General features: G+C 35.5%; 2 protein-coding genes across 7 annotated transcripts; one reads left to right on the top strand and one right to left on the bottom strand.

Annotated features, from left to right (window-relative positions):
* Positions 1 to 561: 561 nt before the first annotated feature.
* LOC125674504 (bicaudal D-related protein homolog) lies at positions 562 to 16,694 on the bottom strand. Of its 6 annotated transcripts, XM_048911685.2 has the most exons (13): positions 16,600 to 16,687; positions 16,371 to 16,441; positions 15,975 to 16,248; positions 13,125 to 13,457; positions 10,672 to 10,818; positions 9,095 to 9,292; positions 8,575 to 8,766; positions 8,195 to 8,389; positions 5,796 to 5,996; positions 4,305 to 4,319; positions 2,854 to 2,993; positions 2,240 to 2,360; positions 562 to 1,070 (listed from the first exon to the last, which is right to left on the bottom strand). In XM_048911685.2, exons 3-13 carry the CDS (start codon positions 16,191 to 16,193, stop codon positions 924 to 926), a joined length of 1,908 nt encoding a protein of 635 aa, XP_048767642.2. In that variant the 5' UTR covers positions 16,194 to 16,248; positions 16,371 to 16,441; positions 16,600 to 16,687; the 3' UTR covers positions 562 to 923. The 6 variants fall into 6 exon arrangements, with proteins under 6 accessions (XP_048767642.2, XP_048767611.2, XP_048767618.2 ...); XM_048911654.2 differs by having other exon boundaries at positions 15,975 to 16,441; positions 16,600 to 16,694; XM_048911661.2 differs by having other exon boundaries at positions 5,802 to 5,996; positions 15,975 to 16,441; positions 16,600 to 16,693.
* Positions 16,695 to 17,806: 1,112 nt separating this feature from the next.
* Positions 17,807 to 20,004, top strand: LOC125674540 (BTB and MATH domain-containing protein 36-like). The gene is made up of 2 exons (XM_048911707.2): positions 17,807 to 18,424; positions 19,146 to 20,004. Exons 1-2 carry the CDS (start codon positions 18,055 to 18,057, stop codon positions 19,568 to 19,570), a joined length of 795 nt encoding a protein of 264 aa, XP_048767664.2. The 5' UTR covers positions 17,807 to 18,054; the 3' UTR covers positions 19,571 to 20,004.
* Positions 20,005 to 20,012: the final 8 nt, after the last annotated feature.

Genomic DNA, 20,012 nt, shown 5'->3' with positions numbered 1-20,012 from the left:
TGAATGCTGTTTCACTTAGTTAGGAAGCGCACGTGCTCCAGGACTGAATAGGATATTTGTACATATTTTTAATTAAAATACTTGATTGAGAGCTTTATCATTTATTTCATTATTCCTCAAATTGCTCAGACAGAGCAACCGAATCTTCAAACCCAGAAATGTGACAGTATTTATGTGTAAGTTTGCTGATACTGTATAAAATCTAAATGCATACTTACAGATGTTTTAATGTTAATACACCTTTCATCAGTGTATGCACTTTTGAGGGCAGTGAAGTTTTAAGAACACATCTTGTTTTATACTGTTGCTGAAGATTAGAATTTAGCTTAGATATTCAGAACAGGAAATTTTTTCTAGATTTCATAGCCCATGGAAGTAGTGATACTTTTTCACTATTCTGGTGAGTGATCGGATAAGGCCTGTGGGCCTCTTGTTTTAATATTATTATCCGATTACTGAGACTCTATTTCAATTTTGGATATATATATATATATATATATATATATATATATATATATATATATGCTATTCATACATACATGTATATAAAACAAAGGGGTATTTGTGATATGTTAACTTTTATTATTGCAACAAAACAAATGGCAAGCAAAAGTACATGTATATGATAAAAACAAAATTAGTTTTCACCACAATAAAAACAATATTGGGCATTGCAACTTCGTCATTCCAGACAGATCTATGCTAAAAAGTATATGGAAATACCAGTACTTCAATACAGATTCTATTGGGTTTTAAAAATTCTGTAGTTCACAAAGTTTGGAAATGCATTGACATTTTTATATTTTTCTTTTCTTTTTTGGATGAAAGACATTTGGTTCTCTTATAACAATAGTCCAGAGATCAATGGTGGACCAAAGTATTGAGCTTCAATTAAAATCGTACTTGAGCAGATTCAGTCACTGCTAATGGTAGGTGGAGAAATTTAATGCAGATTTGGATTTCCTCATGCCATGTATACTTTTCTTTAATTCTTGACAAAGTTCTTGCCCCTTAGCATCCCTTTGAAAGTTTTTTTCAATATGAACATCAAACAATTGTTCCATATCATTCTGAAAATGAAAACAAATTAAGTTAATTACACATAGCTTTTAAGAAATTAGATATGATTAAAAAATTCACAGGCAATGAACAAGATTTGTCACATGATTAAGTCTCAAAGGACCTCCCAGTAGATTCATGTATTAACTTTCAACCCAGTTCTTTTCCCAGAGAATTTTTGATTTACATTTAAGGTGTATATAATGACAACTGTTTTTAGAAACCACGAAAATAAGCAGGAGTGAAATTTAAGCTGTATACTGTATATTTGCTTCTTGTATTATTATATAACTTACAAGTGTAAAATGTATGATTTTATGATTTACCCCTCCCCCTCTTTTGGTCCCTAATTTGCTCCCTATGGCCTGCTGTTTTACGGTAACCAAATATATATATATATATATATATATATATATATATATATATATACACACATACATTCCAAATAAATCTGAATATCAACAATGAATAGATTGAATTGGCAAGTAAATGCTAAGTTATGTGCAAGTGAATTACTGGAGAGATGAAAAGTCCTCAATCCTCAAAGATAGAATTTTTCGTTAATGTCCAATTCTAAAACTAGAGCACTTTGAGTTGGACCGATATATCCCCCATTAATTAAGCACTAGTGGTGATGGAAGATGGATTATGCCTTATTGACAGGTATGTACTGTGAACCTATCTTAAGGTTAAGTTTGTAACTTTGATCTTTTGACCCTAAAGTGGATGAGGTCTTCCTCATTCCATGGGGAGTCTGGGTGTGAAGTTTGGTGATTAGGACATGAACCAGTTTCCCTATATCAATGTCCACTTGCGTGACCTTAAACATTTCCCCCTCAAATCAATTGGGGTCATCCTTATCCCAAAGCAAATATGGTGATGTCAGGTGAAAAGGGAAATCACTTGATGCTGGGAAACTGTTTATCTATATATTATTGTACAGTATGCTAGACCTTTGACCTTAATCCCAAAATGAATAGGGACTATCCTCATCTGGTGAGTCTGCATGTTAAGTACAGTGACTCCAGGTGAAAGCCTAGAAACCAATCCATCTACAGATGGATGGCTGAACAACCTGGTCACTCCACTTTTTTCGGGGATATTAATAAGCTGCAGCTCCTAAGATTAGCAACCGCATAACAACTATAAATCACTAAAGTTGCAATAATCATTATCATACCTGCCATTGTTCTAATTCCTGACTTAATGCCATCTTCTGCTGAATAGCTTCCATTAACTGAGACTTTAACTCCATCAGTTCAAACTTAGATTCTGCCAATTCTATTTCCATTTTGTTTTTCCTGAAAAGAGCCAAGAATTAAATCATAATCCACTCATGGAAAGACTGTCAATCTTCAGATTTAAATATCTTTACACCAGAAAAACAAGTCTACTAATGCCTTGTATCACATTGAAATGTGAATACTGAAAAGTTATATATATATATCAGGTTGGCGTTCAAGATTATAGCAGCAACCCTAGCTGCTAGGATAGATATCTAATTCTTTTGAACGCACTTATAAATTGACGCTAAAATTGTTATCATACATAGGGGTAGTCTAGATGTTTGTTCAACTTCATAGCACTATCTAGCACCATGTATAGTCACTGTGATTTTGAACTTAAGCTCTGGTAAATGTCCATCCACTAACTCATTATCTAGCACTATGTAGCCACTGTGATTTTGAACTAAGCCCTGGTAAATGGATGGAAGAGATACAGAACACGTTAATTGTTGTTAGGGAAAGCCTCCCTCGTTTATAATGACATTACTGAAACAGTAAGGCTTCATACTTTTCTATTGCAAAGTCCCTTTCCTGTTGAGCTTGTTGAACAATTTCTTGTTCAGTTGTGTGTCCACTTTGTAGCAGTGCCCTATGTAGGCGATCCCGCTCCATCTGAACATCAGCGAGCATATCGTGCTGCATGGACAACTGAAATTGAGAAACACTAACGGTATATTATATCACTCACAAAAACATAAAAAGATTCTACTGTACTACAGGTTTACTTCATAATTATCAGTACGTGTCTCTATATTTCAAATACAGAAATCATCCAACGATTTTTTCGTGATTGTATTTTAATTTAATTTTTTATTCCCAAAGCAGTTTCAGTTTTAATCTATAAATAGAAGAACATCAACTATATATAATGCTGCGGTACTGTTCCTCCTTAATACAGACAAAGGAAACACATCCAAATAAACTATTAAACTGACCAGATAGCAAGGGCCCAGTTGAAAGAGATATATATACTATTGATTTGAGGAACCAATAATTGTGTCGCCTGCGTTACACAGTGGCGACATATAGGGATCACTATCCGTCGTCTTGCGTCGTCCTGCGTCGTCGTCTGGCGTCGTCACAAAAAATTTCTGTCACAGTTTTCTCAAGAACCACATGGGGCAACTCCCTGATATTTGGCACAGAGCATCACTGTGGCCAACTGTATTGTGTAAGACATTTTCGAATCTGTCGCTTATCAACTTCCTGTTTGCCGGGACTTAGAATTTTTTATAGCAAAAAAATTTCTGTCACAGTTTTCTCAAGAACCACATGGGGCAACTCCCTGATATTTGGCACAGAGCATCACTGTGGCCAACTGTATTGTGTAAGACATTTTTGAATCTGTCGCTTATCAACTTCCTGTTTAGTGACAAAAACCATTTCAATAATTTACTTTTTCAACATTATACGTGATATATTACATATAGAATGAACTAGCAGGCGACACATGTCTTCCGGGGAAGACTTAATACTGCGTTTTCTAAATGGTATTTATCTAAAAATCCACTGAGACTTCATTTGTGCCTTTTGTATATTGTCTTTGTAAGAGGTGCATGATAAGACTTGTGTCTTTCACAAAAATGAGTTTCAAATTTTATGTGGTGCATGCCAAAAATATGTATATATTTGTTATATGATTTTAAGTTAATTCTAGTATGGCAAAACTAGTTACCCCCGATCCTTTTTCTAAATAGCATTCTTGAATCATAATACATGTACACTGAATGTAAAAATTGCGAATACAAAAGGTAAGATAAGTTGAAAAATGACAAGAGAACAATAGTCACAAAACTAAAAAGAAATACACATGTACACATTAAAAATCTCAAGTATGACACAGAGTTAACGATAAGAGTGCAAATAACTAATAGTTCCATCTGTCAATTGATCTATGCAACATATGGCTACAACTCAAAATTTTAAACATGGATTACAACACAGGGTGTGTATGCTTACCTCTAAAATGGTGACCTATAACAACAAGTAGGACCTCACAATCCTATATACCTCAAACAATCAATTTCAATTACAAATACATGTAATATAGGCCACAAGGAATTGGTTCAAACATTTTTGAAACCCAGTCCTTCATTCAGTTTTCAGCTTAATTATCTTCCCAGACTAATATAAAAGCAAGCTTTTCTTGATATTTAATCAATCTAATTAAAATCAGATCCTAGAATACGCTCACAATTGAAGATTTTAATTAGATTGGATATTTAATGTACTCCCTGTCTGTCTGTTTGAAAATCTTCTCTTATATCCAACTTCCGCATGCCAACTTGGCACAAATATTTTTCTAGTGATGCTATTTTTTTTCAAACTGGTCATCATGGCTTCTGAATAGCCCATGGACAAAATCAAAACATTTTCATTCATATTAGCTTCATGTCTAGCCTGGATCAAATGTTATATTTGTGTCCAAAAATGTTTTATCAGTTCATGTACTAGTATGCAATCACACCAAACTGATCAAAAATGTTTTCAAGTCATCCTGAGGAAGACTCAAACTGACTTTGCTATTTCGCCTCTTCTCTAAAACATTATGTTCAGTAACCAAATTTTAAAATTAATCTGAAAGATGGCCATGTTGCCTCTGACAGTTCAGAGATTACTAGTATTTGCTATGATCAAATTCAAAATTGGTGGAAGTGGCTGGCTAAACTACAGGGATACTTTCAATATTTGGTAAAATTGTCTTCTAATGGTTCTGATCGCTAGGATGTATTGCATGCAAGGTGAAGATAACGAACAGTGATCAATCTCATAACTCCTACAAGCAATACAAAATAGATAGTTGGGCAAACACGGACCCCTGGACACACCAGAGGTGGGATCAGGTGCCTAGGAGGAGTAAGCATCCCCTGTTGACCGGTCACACCCGCCGTGAGCCCCATATCTTGATCAGGTAAACGGAGTTATCTGCAGTCAAAATCAGTGTGACAAGAACGGCTTAACAATCGGTAGGAAACACGTCAGACAGCATTTGACCCAATGCGAGGTTGTATTGACGAACTAGATCGTTATAACGACCATAGAATTTGCGAAATGCTGACTTCAATCGAGACTGTTGAAATCCCTGTACCATCAACTTGTTTGTCAGTAGCTTACCTCGATTTAAAAACTGACTATACCCAGAACAAGCTCTTGCATATCGAATCAGTTGAGATATATAAACACCATATGCAGGTGATAATGGAATATTGCTACATAAATGTGGGAAGTTGACGATGGAGAAGCTGAAATCATCCCGTTTGTCATACAGTTGAGTTGCATGTATAGTGTATTCTGGTGCACATTGTGGCCCCGAGTCACTTTCAAATTACGACAAAATGACACTTTAGTTACCTGCATTGATTTGTGTGAATGTAATATAGTGAAAAACATGACACTCACTGTCACACCCTGACACTCACTGTCACACCCTGAGAAAAGAAAAAGAATTACCTTTACCTTTCCTGTGAGATTCTTAAGCTCTTGAGTTTTCTGCTCCAGTTGGGAGTCCCTTCGAGTCAGCTCCTGTTTTAGATGATCGAGATCACCCTGGGCACCCCTCAGCTCATCCTTCAGATCAGAGATGTGTTTACTGAGCTCTGATACACAAATAAGATCCTCTCCATCCAAGCACACCTGAGATTCTTCCATTATCTTATAAAAATGAAAACAAAAATTCTAATTATGCATAAACATTTTTTTCCCACTTTATGCAATTGAAAACAAGATGTGTTTGTGAAACACTGATCCCCCCAGATTACAACAAAGTGGAACTGTAAGACATTGTAGTTTTGTTGAAAATTTGCAGAAACTAGGTCAAGGTCACAAGGTGAACAATTCTGGTATAGTTGGAAAGGTCTTCTCACATGAAATGCACATGCTAAATATAAAAGCAGTACCTCTTACGATTTGAAAGATATAGTAGCTTATATTAGAATTTTTAAAAGTAGGTCAAAGGTCAAAGTTATGGTCACCAGGTCAAAGATTTTGGTGTCAATGGAAAGGTCTTGCCACAAGGAATACACATATCACATGTGCTTATGGTGTAAAAAATATGACCAAAGTTTAAGTTTTTTCATAAATTTGCCACAGACGGACAGGCCAAAAACTATATGCCCCCGAATCTTTGATTCTCACCAGGGGGCATAAAAAAAATCAAACTTGGTACACATACTCCTCATGCCAAGTGGAGGACACTTTATGATCTTCAAGATTGAAGGTCAAGGTCATAGTATCACTTCGTAGGAAAATCTTATAGGCAGGATACAGACAGAACCGTAAGATCCAGGATCTTACATTTGGTATATTTGATCACAATAATAAGAGGAAGATGTCTATTGTTTCTCAAGGTCAAAGGTCAAGGTTATAGTATCAGTTAATAGGAAAACCTTGTAGGCAGAATACAGACCAAACTATTGGGGTTAGGACTATCAAACTTGGTACACATACTCCTCGTGCCAAGTGGAGGAGGCCTTTTGCTCTTCAAGGCCAAAGAATAAGGTTGAAGTATTATTTAGTAGGAAAATCTTGTAGGAAGGATACAGACCGAACCGTTGGGGCTAGGACTTTCCAACTTGCCAGTGGTACACATACACCTTATGCCAAGCAGAGGATGCCTAATGTTTCTCGGGGTCAAAGGTCAAGATCAGAGTATCACTTAGTAGAAAAACCATGTTTTCATTATAGATGCAGATATTGCCCTGAATTTAGTCACAAGCTTCCTCTCGGAAAAATATAAGTTCAGTTTGCATTTCAGCTGGATTTGTGCACCATGGCCTACATTAGGGGTAAAAGTAGGTCAAACAGTTTTCCAAATCTTTTTTTGTTATGAATACAGGAATTGCCTTAAAATTTTGTCACTACCTCCCTCTTAGAAAAATATGCATTCAGTTCACATTTCAACTTGATAGCTGCACTGTGATCTACTTTAGGGCTAAAAGTACATGTAGGTCAAATAGTTTTCTGTACCTTTTTTCATCATGGATACAGATATTGCACTGAAGGTCTAACGGGCATATGTTGTACCATTTATGGTACTCTTGTTATGTTGTTCCATAATGTCACAATTCTAATCTGGACAATCGTGGTACATACCCAGTACCCAGTACATGGTACCAAAACAATCTTCAGATTAGACACAGAGACTGAGAGTATCTCTCACAATAGAATTCAGTTGGGTGTCAAAATATGTATATTCACATCTATACCAAATGTATTACCTGTTAGAATAAACCTCTGATGTTTTATTGTTTTTATTCTCGATGATGCCACTATGACCTTCCAACTAAATATAAAAGCCTAGACTTTAATACATTTAAAAAAAGATTATTATCAAATATAAATAATATGTTTTACGATGTGACCATTGAGATGAGTGAGGACTCTTAACATCTTGCAAATCCACTTATTCATTTAACTCAGGAATTATAACGCAGTCAACGTAAAAAGTGCATTGTGATGTCATATTAGCTGCGATGTTTTTTCTATAAATGAAGCAATTATCAACAACAAAAAAACGTACAAATGTATGAGAAAGCTGTTCTGGAATTTAAAAACATTTGTGGTACTTCCCAAACAATTCATTTATTTATCTACATGGTTGAAGCAACGTGAGCTTTGCTCGCTTTAAGTTAAAGGAATAATTGTTAAAAGTTGTCTGTGTTATGTGGAATATTTCGGCTTCCCCTATTATATAAAATTTCCTTGCTTCCAACCTTAGATATGGTTTATACAACATTTCAGATTGCACAACATCCAGATTAAACGAGTTTTACTCACAGCACATATAAACTTTTATAAATATATCATGTGCTAACAGATCATTTAAATAATTAATATTTTAAAAAACTTACCGTAGGTTTGAAAGTGAGAACCTCCTGCATTAATTCCTTGAATTCTTGAAGCAGGTTTGACAGCACCCCTGGACGTATATCCTCACACAGTGTATAATCTGAGCACTCGCGCATATCATTGTTACCATTACCATGCCGAAGACTCGCACACATATCCTTTAACTGGGTAAACACATTGACTAGTTCTTGATGAAACTGTAACAGTTACAGATAATCTATTAAAGGGGGACAACTCTTGCATCATCAATACTTTACTGTTCACCAAAATGTAAATACATGTATTACATTCGTATAATGGCAATTTCTTATCTATATCTGCTGATATTCATTTTAAAAAATGTAACAGCACCACAGTGAAAATTTTTGGTAATAAGAATTACCTGTTCATCATCGTGATAATGTTGGGATGAATACTGAAAGTTTTCTAGGAACTGAGAATCGGAGAGTGCAGTGTGTAGTGGTAGCTGTGTTCCCGGAGATGTAAGGTAAATGTCATCATCACATTCATACTCATCCTCCTCCATTAGGTCAGCTAGAAAGGACCCTCCACTAGTATCCGAATCCAGCGGGAACTGGGGGAAGTACAATTCATGGGTAATAAGTATCTAATTAAGTCTTAGGAGTAATTAATCAAATCATCCAAAAAACAAAACAAAAAAAAAACCCACCAAAAAAAACATTAGATGTAGAAAATAAGCTGAACATAAGGTACACACACAAAAAATTGCTTTTTCAAGGAGTTTACTCTACTCCACTTACAAAATTAAAGAAATCTTGGCACTGCAATATCATATACGGTAAACAGTTCATTTTTACATGAAAAAGGTTGCAATACCGGTATATTCATTTCAGATATCTTCATTGTATACATGCTAATGTCAAAGTGCACAAACAACTTACTGTTTTAGATGATTCTGGTGAGGTGAGTGGTGAGATATGATCAGGAGACATCTGAGATATCTCGTTGAACAATGAGAGGGACTGAGATTTACTGGGATGGCTAGAGGTGACTAGATTTGTAGACATGTGGTGAAGCTGAGCCTGAAGCTGGACATTGGTTTCCTGAAGTTCCAGTATGTCCCGTTCCCGGTTCTGGACCTGTTAAACAGAGGGTACATGTTTGATTCACTTTTACATATACATGTCTAAGGTATCAAATATTTCCTGTACCAGAGAGACTGCAAAATTTGCATGAAATAAGATGGTAAAATTTTATTTAATCTGTAAGTACTTGCAATTCCTGAATATTTTTGGTTCATGCCTTTAAAGTGCATTTCACTCACACACATTTATCAAATGAATAAAACTGTAGTTATACATGACACACATATGCAATTCTAAGTTCTTGTTGCATGTGCATATATAAAAATACTGTGGTACATTAGTTATATTAAGGCATTCCCCAAACGTAAAACTTGAAGTGTTGGTATATGAATTCGCTACATACTTCATTAAATAACATCTCCCAAGAGGACACAGATGGTATATGAATTCTATATATAACAAGTTATTTTGTGTCATTTTCATGAAAAATAGCATGAATTAGAGTGATAGCATCTACTCCCAGTGTGTTTGGATCAATACTTGACTAGCATTCAGGCTGAATTCGATGCAACAAGTGGATACCACATGGCAATTAGGTATAGCAAATCAATTTTTACATGTCAATTGGAATAGGAAGTGAATTGCATGTCAGATGTGATGGGAAGCAGAAAAACATTTAATCAAATTCAAGTGCAAATTGAAATGTGTCAAGTCTGTTCACAAATATTATTATAAACACCCCTCCACTTCCAAGCTTGTCCAACTATTATCAACTGGAAATATTACGGAATTATGTAAACTTGGTAAATACCTATATAAATGTTCATCTATTAGATCTCAGTTATCATAAGATTATCCTCAGTATCTATCCTGTCCATGTACATCAGTATGATATATTATGTTCTGTTATCATTTCATTGTATAAGTTGTTGTATATACTTTATACCTATGAACTGTATGGTTCTTGGTCAATAAACAATACAATACAAAAAAATTGAAATTGTAATTTCTAAAACATTAGTTTGAATAAATACCTCCTGTTAGGTAGATCAGAATTAACACTTTTGGTTGATTTTAATTAATTAATGACTTGAATAATTCGCAAAGTCTGAAAAACAGTATAATTATGATCAAAGAATTGGAACATGAAAACTTATATGATACTAGTAACAACAGTAAATTGCAGCGCATGTCACGAGAGGAAATTAAACTTCTATCAGAGCTCCACAACTCTCAATCCACAACTCTCCATTCATAGAATATAAATATTATGATAATGAATGTAAAAGAGAAAGAGAGAAGTCAAACCAACTACTATAAACTACTAAATGTAATTAAACTGCTAAGCAGGCAAGCTGCCCTACCTTAACTAAACTAAATGCTGGCATACTTTTCTAAATATTTCTGTGTTAGTACTTTTATACACAGCTTACAGTCTGTTCAATTTCCCTTTTGGACTTTTCTAACATCAGAATTCGTTCCTGCGATTCCTCCAGGCTGCACGACACAGCATGCTTCTCCTCCAGTACGATGATGTGTCTCTTTTCCAATTCCTGCCGCTTTGACCGCAGCTCATTAATCTGAAAGACATTTCACATTCGATCACTTTCCAGAAATGCCCTTCCCTTCAGATGGTTGATCAAATGCAAGCATTTCAGATGCAAACCACGGAAACCCTACAGCTACGCATTATACCAATCTTTCATTTCCATAACGGAAATCGAGAGAAATTAGTTCTTTTGTTATGCCATGAAAAATTCTAATCGGAGGAGTGCCTTGGCAAAATTGCAAAAAATTAATGTTTCAGACCAAAAAAAACATGTTTAAATTCCAGAAGGCATTTTGTGGAAATGCCAGATGATCAGTATGTTTTATTACATGGTACCTGCAATTAGCATCTTAATCATCTTATTCTAACATTAATGGTAGTCAAAATCATTAAATGTGGCAAAAAGATGATATTTCCTAAATAAAATAAATTGTTGCAGCAGCTATTAGTAATTAACTTGTTCATAGAATACTGGTAATTTCAATCATGCACAGCATGCAGTGTTGCAAATTAACTTTTTAATATAAATGTTATAGAATTATTATGTTGTATCTTACAATCTGTATCAAGAATTTGAAAATGCACATGTATGTGTTGCAGAAAATTCAATGGTAGGTACATGTAATTATAGTAAATGAACCACTTTGTCAAGAAAATTATAATTCTGCTTTTAAAGGGACTGATTCACGATTTTCCCTCAAATTTTGTTTTTCATTTTTAATGATCAAAATTTATTGTCTGTGTTTAAAAGGTTTCATGAAAAAATAAGATTATACATTATCACAGAACCTCATTTCAGATCATTATCATTTGTTTTGTAAACAAAGATTGTGGTATGTTATTGTTTACAAAGTTTTAAAAAGAAATTGATCTAAGTTTATTATATCTATCACATTTCAAATATTCTTTAGGTAAAATATGTCATCTAAAAGTTAAATTTGTGACTGTGCAAAATTAAGATGCTTTGAATTATAATAACATTTCACTGGTTTGTTTGTAAATTTAACATAAAAAGACACAAGTCTTTACTTAGCACAGAGTTAAGGCTGAATTTTTGCTTTGATTCTTGCATTCAGAAGGTCAAAAACTTTGGCTGTCAACATGAAATGAGTTATATTTCTAATGTTTAACATCAAAAATGAAAAATATTTCTTTCAGAAAACGTGAACCAGTCCCTTTAAGAATATTAATTGCAAAACTAAAACATTTCAAATGCTCACTCTGCTGTAAAACATGACACCTCAATCACATTCCAATAAGTTTTAGTTTTAAATTTATAGTTTTAAATACAAATGTTATATATTTCTATCTAAGGCTTAAAATATAGATTATACAGGAAAAACTTTCTATGAAGCTGAACTTTGCAATGCGTTGTGGAGTTTTTTAAAATCTCCTCTCCATGGTGATTGGTATACGCATGTATTGAGTTGTTGCCCAGTCCTTGGAAGGAGGCAGGGAGACACTGACTTTATGAATTCAACATTTAGATGCATCTTTGCAGTGTTTGGAATATACTTTGTATTTGTTTTACTCCACTATGATTTAAAGAGAAATGACGTATTTGTTGACCCCACTATGATTTAAAGAGAAATGCCGTATTTGTTGACCCCTTATGATTTAAAGAGAAATGACGTATTTGTTGACCCCTTATGATTTAAAGAGAAATGTCATATTTGTAGACCCCACTATGATTTAAAGAGAAATGACGTATTTGTTGACCCCACTATGATTTAAAGAGAAATGACGTATTTGTTGACCCCTTATGATTTAAAACAAAATGCCGTATTTGTTGACCCCACTATGATTTAAAGAGAAATTACGTATTTGTTGACCCCTTATGATTTAAAACAAAATGACGTATTTGTTGACCCCACTATGATTTAAAGAGAAATTACGTATTTGTTGACCCCTTATGATTTAAAACAAAATGACGTATTTGTTGACCCCACTATGATTTAAAGAGAACTGCTGTATTTATTGGCCCCAGTATGATTTAAAGAGAAATGACGTATTTGTTGACCCCACTATGATTTAAAGAGAACTGCTGTATTTATTGGCCCCAGTATGATTTGAAGAGAAATGCCGTATTTGTTGACCCCACTATGAATAAAGAGAAATGCGGTATTTGTTGACTCCACTATGAATAAAGAGAAATGCGGTATTTGTTGACCCCACTATGAATAAAGAGAAATGCGGTATTTGTTGACTCCACTATGAATAAAGAGAAATGCGGTATTTGTTGACCCCACTATGAATAAAGAGAAATGCGGTATTTGTTGACTCCACTATGAATAAAGAGAAATGCGGTATTTGTTGACCCAGTAATGCCTTTATTACCTCTTGTTGTAGGATTTCTAGTTGACCAACATGAATGTGCATTGATGACCTCCTTGCTGTTATTTTCTCCTTCAGAGACTGGTTCTCTGCTTCTAGTACCTCTTCCCTCATTCCTGCTGCCCGAAGGTCCTCTGTCAGGTGCTCATTTTGCAGAGTTAACTCCCTTATTGCCATGGAACTCTCTTTAACACTGGTGGTGCTCTGGTTCTGGTGAGATTGGAGCTCCTCTCTCAGCTGACTGATGTCATATTGCAGCTCTTTAATAGTATTCTCATATTCAGATTCCTTTTTCTCTAGTCGGAGGTAGAGTTCATACTTCTCTTGTTCTAGTTCCTGATAAGAAAATGAATTTATTAGAAAAAACAGACACATGTAAATAAATTGTATGATATAAACTTGGACATAGGTTAAGGACCGCCTTAATAACTTCTGTTGTATTTTAACTCTGTATCAAAATCACTTCACTAGCACATAAAAAAGGGGTTTGGGGACTAACTGTTAAAATATAGGGATTCTGGTGATATGGTCCATTTGGATTCATGATATTGATTTTCCGAATTTTGCAATCTCTGTGGTCATGGTACTTTAAATGAGTTTTTCTTTCAATCAATAGATTTGTAGACATGATGCTTCTTTATAACCAATATTGAACTGGTTTGCCTAGTGCAAAGTTTATGTACTTTTTTCTCTATCTCTTTCAACACACTATGGTACTTCTGCTAACTTGATTTTCATGAAAATTATATCAAAAATTCAATTATATAAAACTCAGATTCTGAAAATTCTAGTATAAATGGTTATCCATAAAATGAGAAAGTCAAAGCATATTCATTTGAAAGTACGATGGTCCTTAGCCTTTGACTTAGTGCACATAATGCCCATCTATTGAAATTAAAGTAACTTCCCTTTAAAGAGGAATGACACATCATAATAATAGCTGACTTCCTTTCGAAACACAAACAGTAAAATAAATATCAGAAATATATTCCTTGTCCTTTTGAATTTTATTGCCTTGCTGGATAGTCCAGAGGTGGACATCACAGTCCAGCACCACATGGATCTAATGATGGCCGTCTATAACTGAAATTTGTCAACCATCGAATACTGAAGTTTTTGCAGATGACAGTCAACCCCAATGCCCCTCTCCTGTTTCATTTCCTCCTCCTCCCTAACCCTAATCCTCCCTCTCCTGTTTCATTTCCTCCTCCTCCCTAACCCTAATCCCCCCTCTCCCGTTTCATTTTCTCCTCCCTAACCTCAATCCCCCTCTCTCCTGTTTCATTTCCTCCTCCTCCTCCCTAACCCCTATCTCCCCTATCCTGTTTTCCTCCTCCTCCCTAAACCCAATCCCCCCTCTCCTGTTTCATTTCCTCCTCCCTAACCTCAATCCTAGAGAGATATCTCTCAAAGTATAAGAGATATCTGTTTAATAGTTGAAAAAGAGATATCTCTTAAAGAAACTCTTTATCTATATATATATATAATATATCAAAACGCCCCCAAAGGAAAAAAGTCCCCTGCGCCGGCGTACCGGGCAGAGGACCAGCTCGAAAAAAAGAGCTGTTTTTTTCTCTCCAACGTATGTAGATGTGCGGAACGAATGTCATTTTGTCTGAAAATGCATGCATGTGCATGCACGTGCATAGGATTTTTTGTTTACAAACTTTGGAATCAGTCTAACTTTTTTACTTTTCAATGAATGTGCTGGAACTCTAAACCAACTTCAAGACCTCTCTTCCAGCATTTACAGAAGTGTTTGAACTCTATATATGAGGATTACCAAAAGAAGAAAGTGTTGAGTGAACTTGTATAGCATTCATAAAGAATGTGAACAGTTACTTTGTTCCTTGACATGACTACAGGCTCTCCTGTTTCGTTTCCTCCTCCTCCTCCCTAACCCTAATCCCCCCCTCTCCTGTTTCATTTCCTCCTCCTCCCTAACCCTAATCCCCCCTCTCCTGTTTCATTTCCTCCCTAACCCTAATCCCCCTCTCCTGTTTCATTTCCTCATCCTCCCTAACCTCAATCCCCCCTCTCCTGTTTCATTTCCTCCTCCTCCCTAACCCCAATCCCCCCTGTCCTGTTTCATTTCCTCCTCCCTAACCTTAATCCCCCCTCTCCTGTTTCATTTCCTCCTCCTCCCTAACCCTAATCCTGGGCTCCTCTCCTGTCCTATTTCCTTCTTTCTCCATCCTTTTAATTCTATCCCCCTCCCCCTACCATTAGAATAAGGAGATGGATTTTTAAAGTTTGTTTATATTGTGTTTTATTGCTGGATGAAAACACTCTGTTACTCCTATGATATAATATGAAAATGTTAATCCTACTCATAATTTTGTGTGCAGACCTTTTTAAAAGTTAAAAATTGGAACAATCAACATTATGTAATGACTGCCAACTGCCACATATTGCTCTTTAATTAGAATTTTATATTAATAAGGAACATAAAATCAGTTTGAACTTCTACTAAAAAGGTCAAAAAATGTGTACATGTAAATAGCTTTTCCTTAGTCATCAAAGGGAATGGGAAAATACTGCAATTAATAGGTAATGATTCTAGACAAAATAATCATCAATGAGCCATAATGTGTGTTCTTTACAGACCATCAATGTCATTGAGCCAGGAATCAAACAGAATCATTGAGGAAGTTCATCAAAGGTGTGATCAATAAAGGACTTTAGATGTAATTAATAATAAAAAAAAAATACACATATCAAAAAACCCATTTGTTAAAAGATGTTAGCAAAAACTAAATAAATCAATAGGTAAATACAGAGAATGATGCAAAACACCTCAGACAACTGAGATCAATAATACATTGACCTAAATGGCTGTTAATAAATATTTACCTCAATTTTCTGAGCAAACTCTTCTATCATTTGTTCATTTCTCCTCTCAAGTTCCGCATTTTTCTCCAAAAGAGCCTTTCCCAACTCAGCAGCCAGTGTCAGGTCCTTTTGCTTCTGTTCCAGCTGGGCATAAATGTCAATATCCTCCTCTTCCTCTGAGAATCCCCCCTCCCCCTCCTCCTCAACCCCTGGAGCTTCCGCCATATTGTCCCCACTCATACAATACTTGCCCTGGCCCCTATAATCGAAGGACGAGGTGTCGTTGTCATTAATCCTGTAATCACACATTTGGCATGTTTGAAAAGCCGGAAAGAAATAGCAGTGATGTCATTCTGATTATCATCTCATTTTGTTAATTTATAACAAATTCTGAGCAAAACTCGACTGTGATAAAACCTCTAAGTTCTGATGTAATGACAATTCAATTGATGTCCTTTGCTACGGGGCAGACTTGGTTAGACGATTTCCTAATAAAAAAATCCCAACAAAACAAAACATTTATCGATTCATCATTTACAATGTGATTCAGCGCAAAAAGACAGTTCATTATTTAATGTAATTCGAAATCGGGAGCGTTTCTAAACAATAAAAAAAGTTGATTTAAATATAATCAAATTAAACTCACTTGTAGTCTACGTAAAAATTGTAGTATAACGATAGTCCATATGGAAAGGTAAATATTGACGCCAAACACCTGAGCGTGGGAAATTGATGGTGCGCTGCTAGAACCAAAACCGAAGTAAAATTCTAGATGATGGCCGCAATAGTAACAACAATCATAGGACTGTTCAGACTTCAAAGTTAAATTACTCCTTGCATATGAAGACTAGGATATAACATGATAATCTGGTTTGAATGTCCTTTTGAAATGACGCTGATTTATTGAGTCGTCAAGATTCATTCGATCGATTGATTGATTGATGTTTTCCGTCACACCCAACAATTTTTCAGTTATCAGGTGGCGCCCAGTTTTTATTGGTGTAAGAGGGAACCCAGATACAATATACCTGGGAAGAGACCACCGACCTTCCGAAAGTAAACTGGGAAACTTTCTCACTTAACTAGCGTGCGATTAAAATTTTATGTACCATATGGCATAAATCATCTTGGCAAATGATCCCTTCAAACTCAATGTAAATTTTAAAGATGTAAATTGCTTTATATGTTTAAAGAATATGTGCCTCGGGTTCCAAGATGTTATCAACAGCACTGATAATTCGACGTTGACCATTAATTATTCTTTTGAAATCTACTATACATCCCCTAATGGGATCAGTTGTTATTATCATTTGGATATTGCCTTTGTTCCTGCCCTCTGGGTTGATTTTCGTTTCCACCAACCAAAAAAAAAAGAAGAAAAAAAAAAAGAGAAAAGAATGGTACATGCTTTCTATCTTGCCTTGCATAAAAGCTCGCACAAAATGATCTGTATTGTTCAAAGAACACTTTTGTCACTGCTTCCAATTCTTCATGTAATGGATATTTTTAAAGTCCAGTCTTTTTAACGTTTTTCATAACATAACACCGACAGCTGCATTAATAATATATTCAGACCTGATTTTAATCTTCCATTTTCTGGAGTTTATAAAACAACAAAGAAACTTTTATCTCTCGCGTATAACGTATACAAACAGGCACGTTGCTGTGTTGAAAAGAGCTGCACAATATTAACGAAAGTTCAATTGATAATGGGGGAACTTTAATGATATTAATTATCAAATCCCACTGAGGCGGGAAATCTTAGTAGTGGGTACAATATATACAGAATGTTAGCCTTTGTATATCAGTCCTCCGTTTGAAAAACATTTGGCATCAATGCAATGTCCAAAATCACCTGATTTCTAACATTCGAAATCACTTAATCGTTCGATTTTCTAGAATACTTTCTCGGATTTATGTACACTTTTGGAATACTGTCGCCTTACTTATCGCCAACTTCATCTAATTTATTTTCAGGTGACTTGTAAACATTTGATAACTATACAACCAAAGAAATTAAATACCATTCCAATCGTACACAAATGAAAAGGTGTAATTCATTACGATCTACAAAAGTTCGCGGCTCTAAACTGAGACGGATATGAGTAGTCTGAGTGCAGTCATGCCCGCCAGAAAAGGCATTCTAGGGACTCCCCTCACTGTAAGACAGAGTGACGACAAATTGTCTGCTGTGTCTAGCAGCTATGAAAAATCCCGATCAGTGGGCGAGGAGAAGAACCCTATCCCTTTCGTTCAGGAGGATGGATTTACGGATATCGTGCTGGTGGTGGAGGGAAAGCGCCTCCACACGTCCAAAAGTCTGCTGAACATGTCATCTCCTGTTTTAGCCAGAATGCTGGCCTCACCAGAACAAAAGGACCAGCGGGAATTTCCACTGCAGGGAAAGTCCTACGATACGATCCATGAACTGCTGTACATTCTCCATCCTGCCTACCAACGCAGGGTGACAGGTAACAGATACAAACAGTGCATTTCTTGTAAAAATCTTAAAAATACGCGCAAAGTTGACATCGACTGCAGAAGGACAAAAAGTGTAAAATCAGGATCCCCTTTTTAAAAATCGTTCTAAACATTGGTTCTTCACATTAGAATTTCGCCTCTTTATAGAATTTTTAAATGATTAAACGCCAGGTTAACATAAATAGGGAGTAGCGAAGATTTCTAGAAAAACAACAGATTTGTATGGATTGGACTATACGTATCTTTTTATATGATTATCATTTTTTAAATTAACTGTATGATTTTCAATGTTTGCAACCAAACTACAGCCACGAGTACTCTTACCCATGCATAGAAATTATTCTCAATTTTTGATAGAAACAATGCAATCTCTCGAAAGAAATATTCCAATCTATGCATTGAATTAAAGAGTACATGAAGCCTATGGTCTACATCGCTCAACTGAATGTTCCCCATGACGTAAAAAAATAAAAAATCGCTGCCCCTCTTTGGCCCCGCACAGCTTGGTCAGAACAATCTGTACTGTACGCGGGTGCTTACACATTTATTTGATAAATGTAGAAGCTACTAAGTAAAATATTATACACACACACACTTCTTTGTGGCTGCTTGTGCTGAAAATACCCCGAGCTAAATGCCGACCAGACGTAAAGACAAACGTGCATCGCGAGGGAAGTCAAACTAAAAAGTGCACCTTTGTTTCTCTTTCAGACCATACTGCTTTCCAAATTCTGCCAATCGCAGAGGAGTACCAAATTTGGAATCTGAAGCAACGTTGTGAGGAAATTCTTCTTCAGTCCCTTAACACAGAGAAATCCGTTAAAGACGATCAATTACTTCGGTGTCTCCAAATTTCTGATACGTATAAACTATTTGCACTTTGGACCAAATGTCTGCAGCTTTGTGCCAAACCAAATGTCAACCTCGCGTCATTGCAGCGAAATCCGGAATATGAGCACGTATCTAGGTTTTTGAAAAGCATGCTCGAGGCCTTCAAAACTGGCAGTACTGAAACACATCGGCAACATAATGACGGAAGTCATGTCGTCATTTCCAGAAGAGGTAGCACAACGCTGATTGATGAAACAAACGTCAGAAAGTCCTACGTAACTAGTCACACCCAAACAAAATTCTAAAATTCATAGAATGTAAATCGTATTAGTGGACCTCGTGACCGGCATGTGGGTATTTATCAACTGCTGGACATGTACACCAGTCATTTACGTCAGTAGAATCCAGTCCCTAGATTCACTTTGTCATTTTCATTTCAACAGTATTTTATTCATGTATATATAGAAAATACATACATAAATAGGGTTAGGCATGGATTCATTTTGTGTATGCATTTATAGTTTTGAACATTATTCTAGCCATTGTTGCCACGTTACACAATCAGGAACATTAATTATTGTTGACTCCGAGCTACCATAACCTGGTGCTTCTTTTGATCTACACTGTATTAACACTGTATTAACCTATTTCCTCTTCTCCTTGTGGAGAAAAACTTCATAATGTATTGCAGTATGTAAAATTTCTTTGTAAATATTTTAATAAATCATATCACAATTAACAGTGACT

Source organism: Ostrea edulis, chromosome 1 (genome assembly GCF_947568905.1).
Source record: "Ostrea edulis chromosome 1, xbOstEdul1.1, whole genome shotgun sequence".
Lineage (NCBI taxonomy): Eukaryota > Metazoa > Mollusca > Bivalvia > Ostreida > Ostreidae > Ostrea > Ostrea edulis.
Note: the sequence above shows the minus strand (reverse complement) of the source record. Positions and strands in the feature narration are given on the sequence as shown.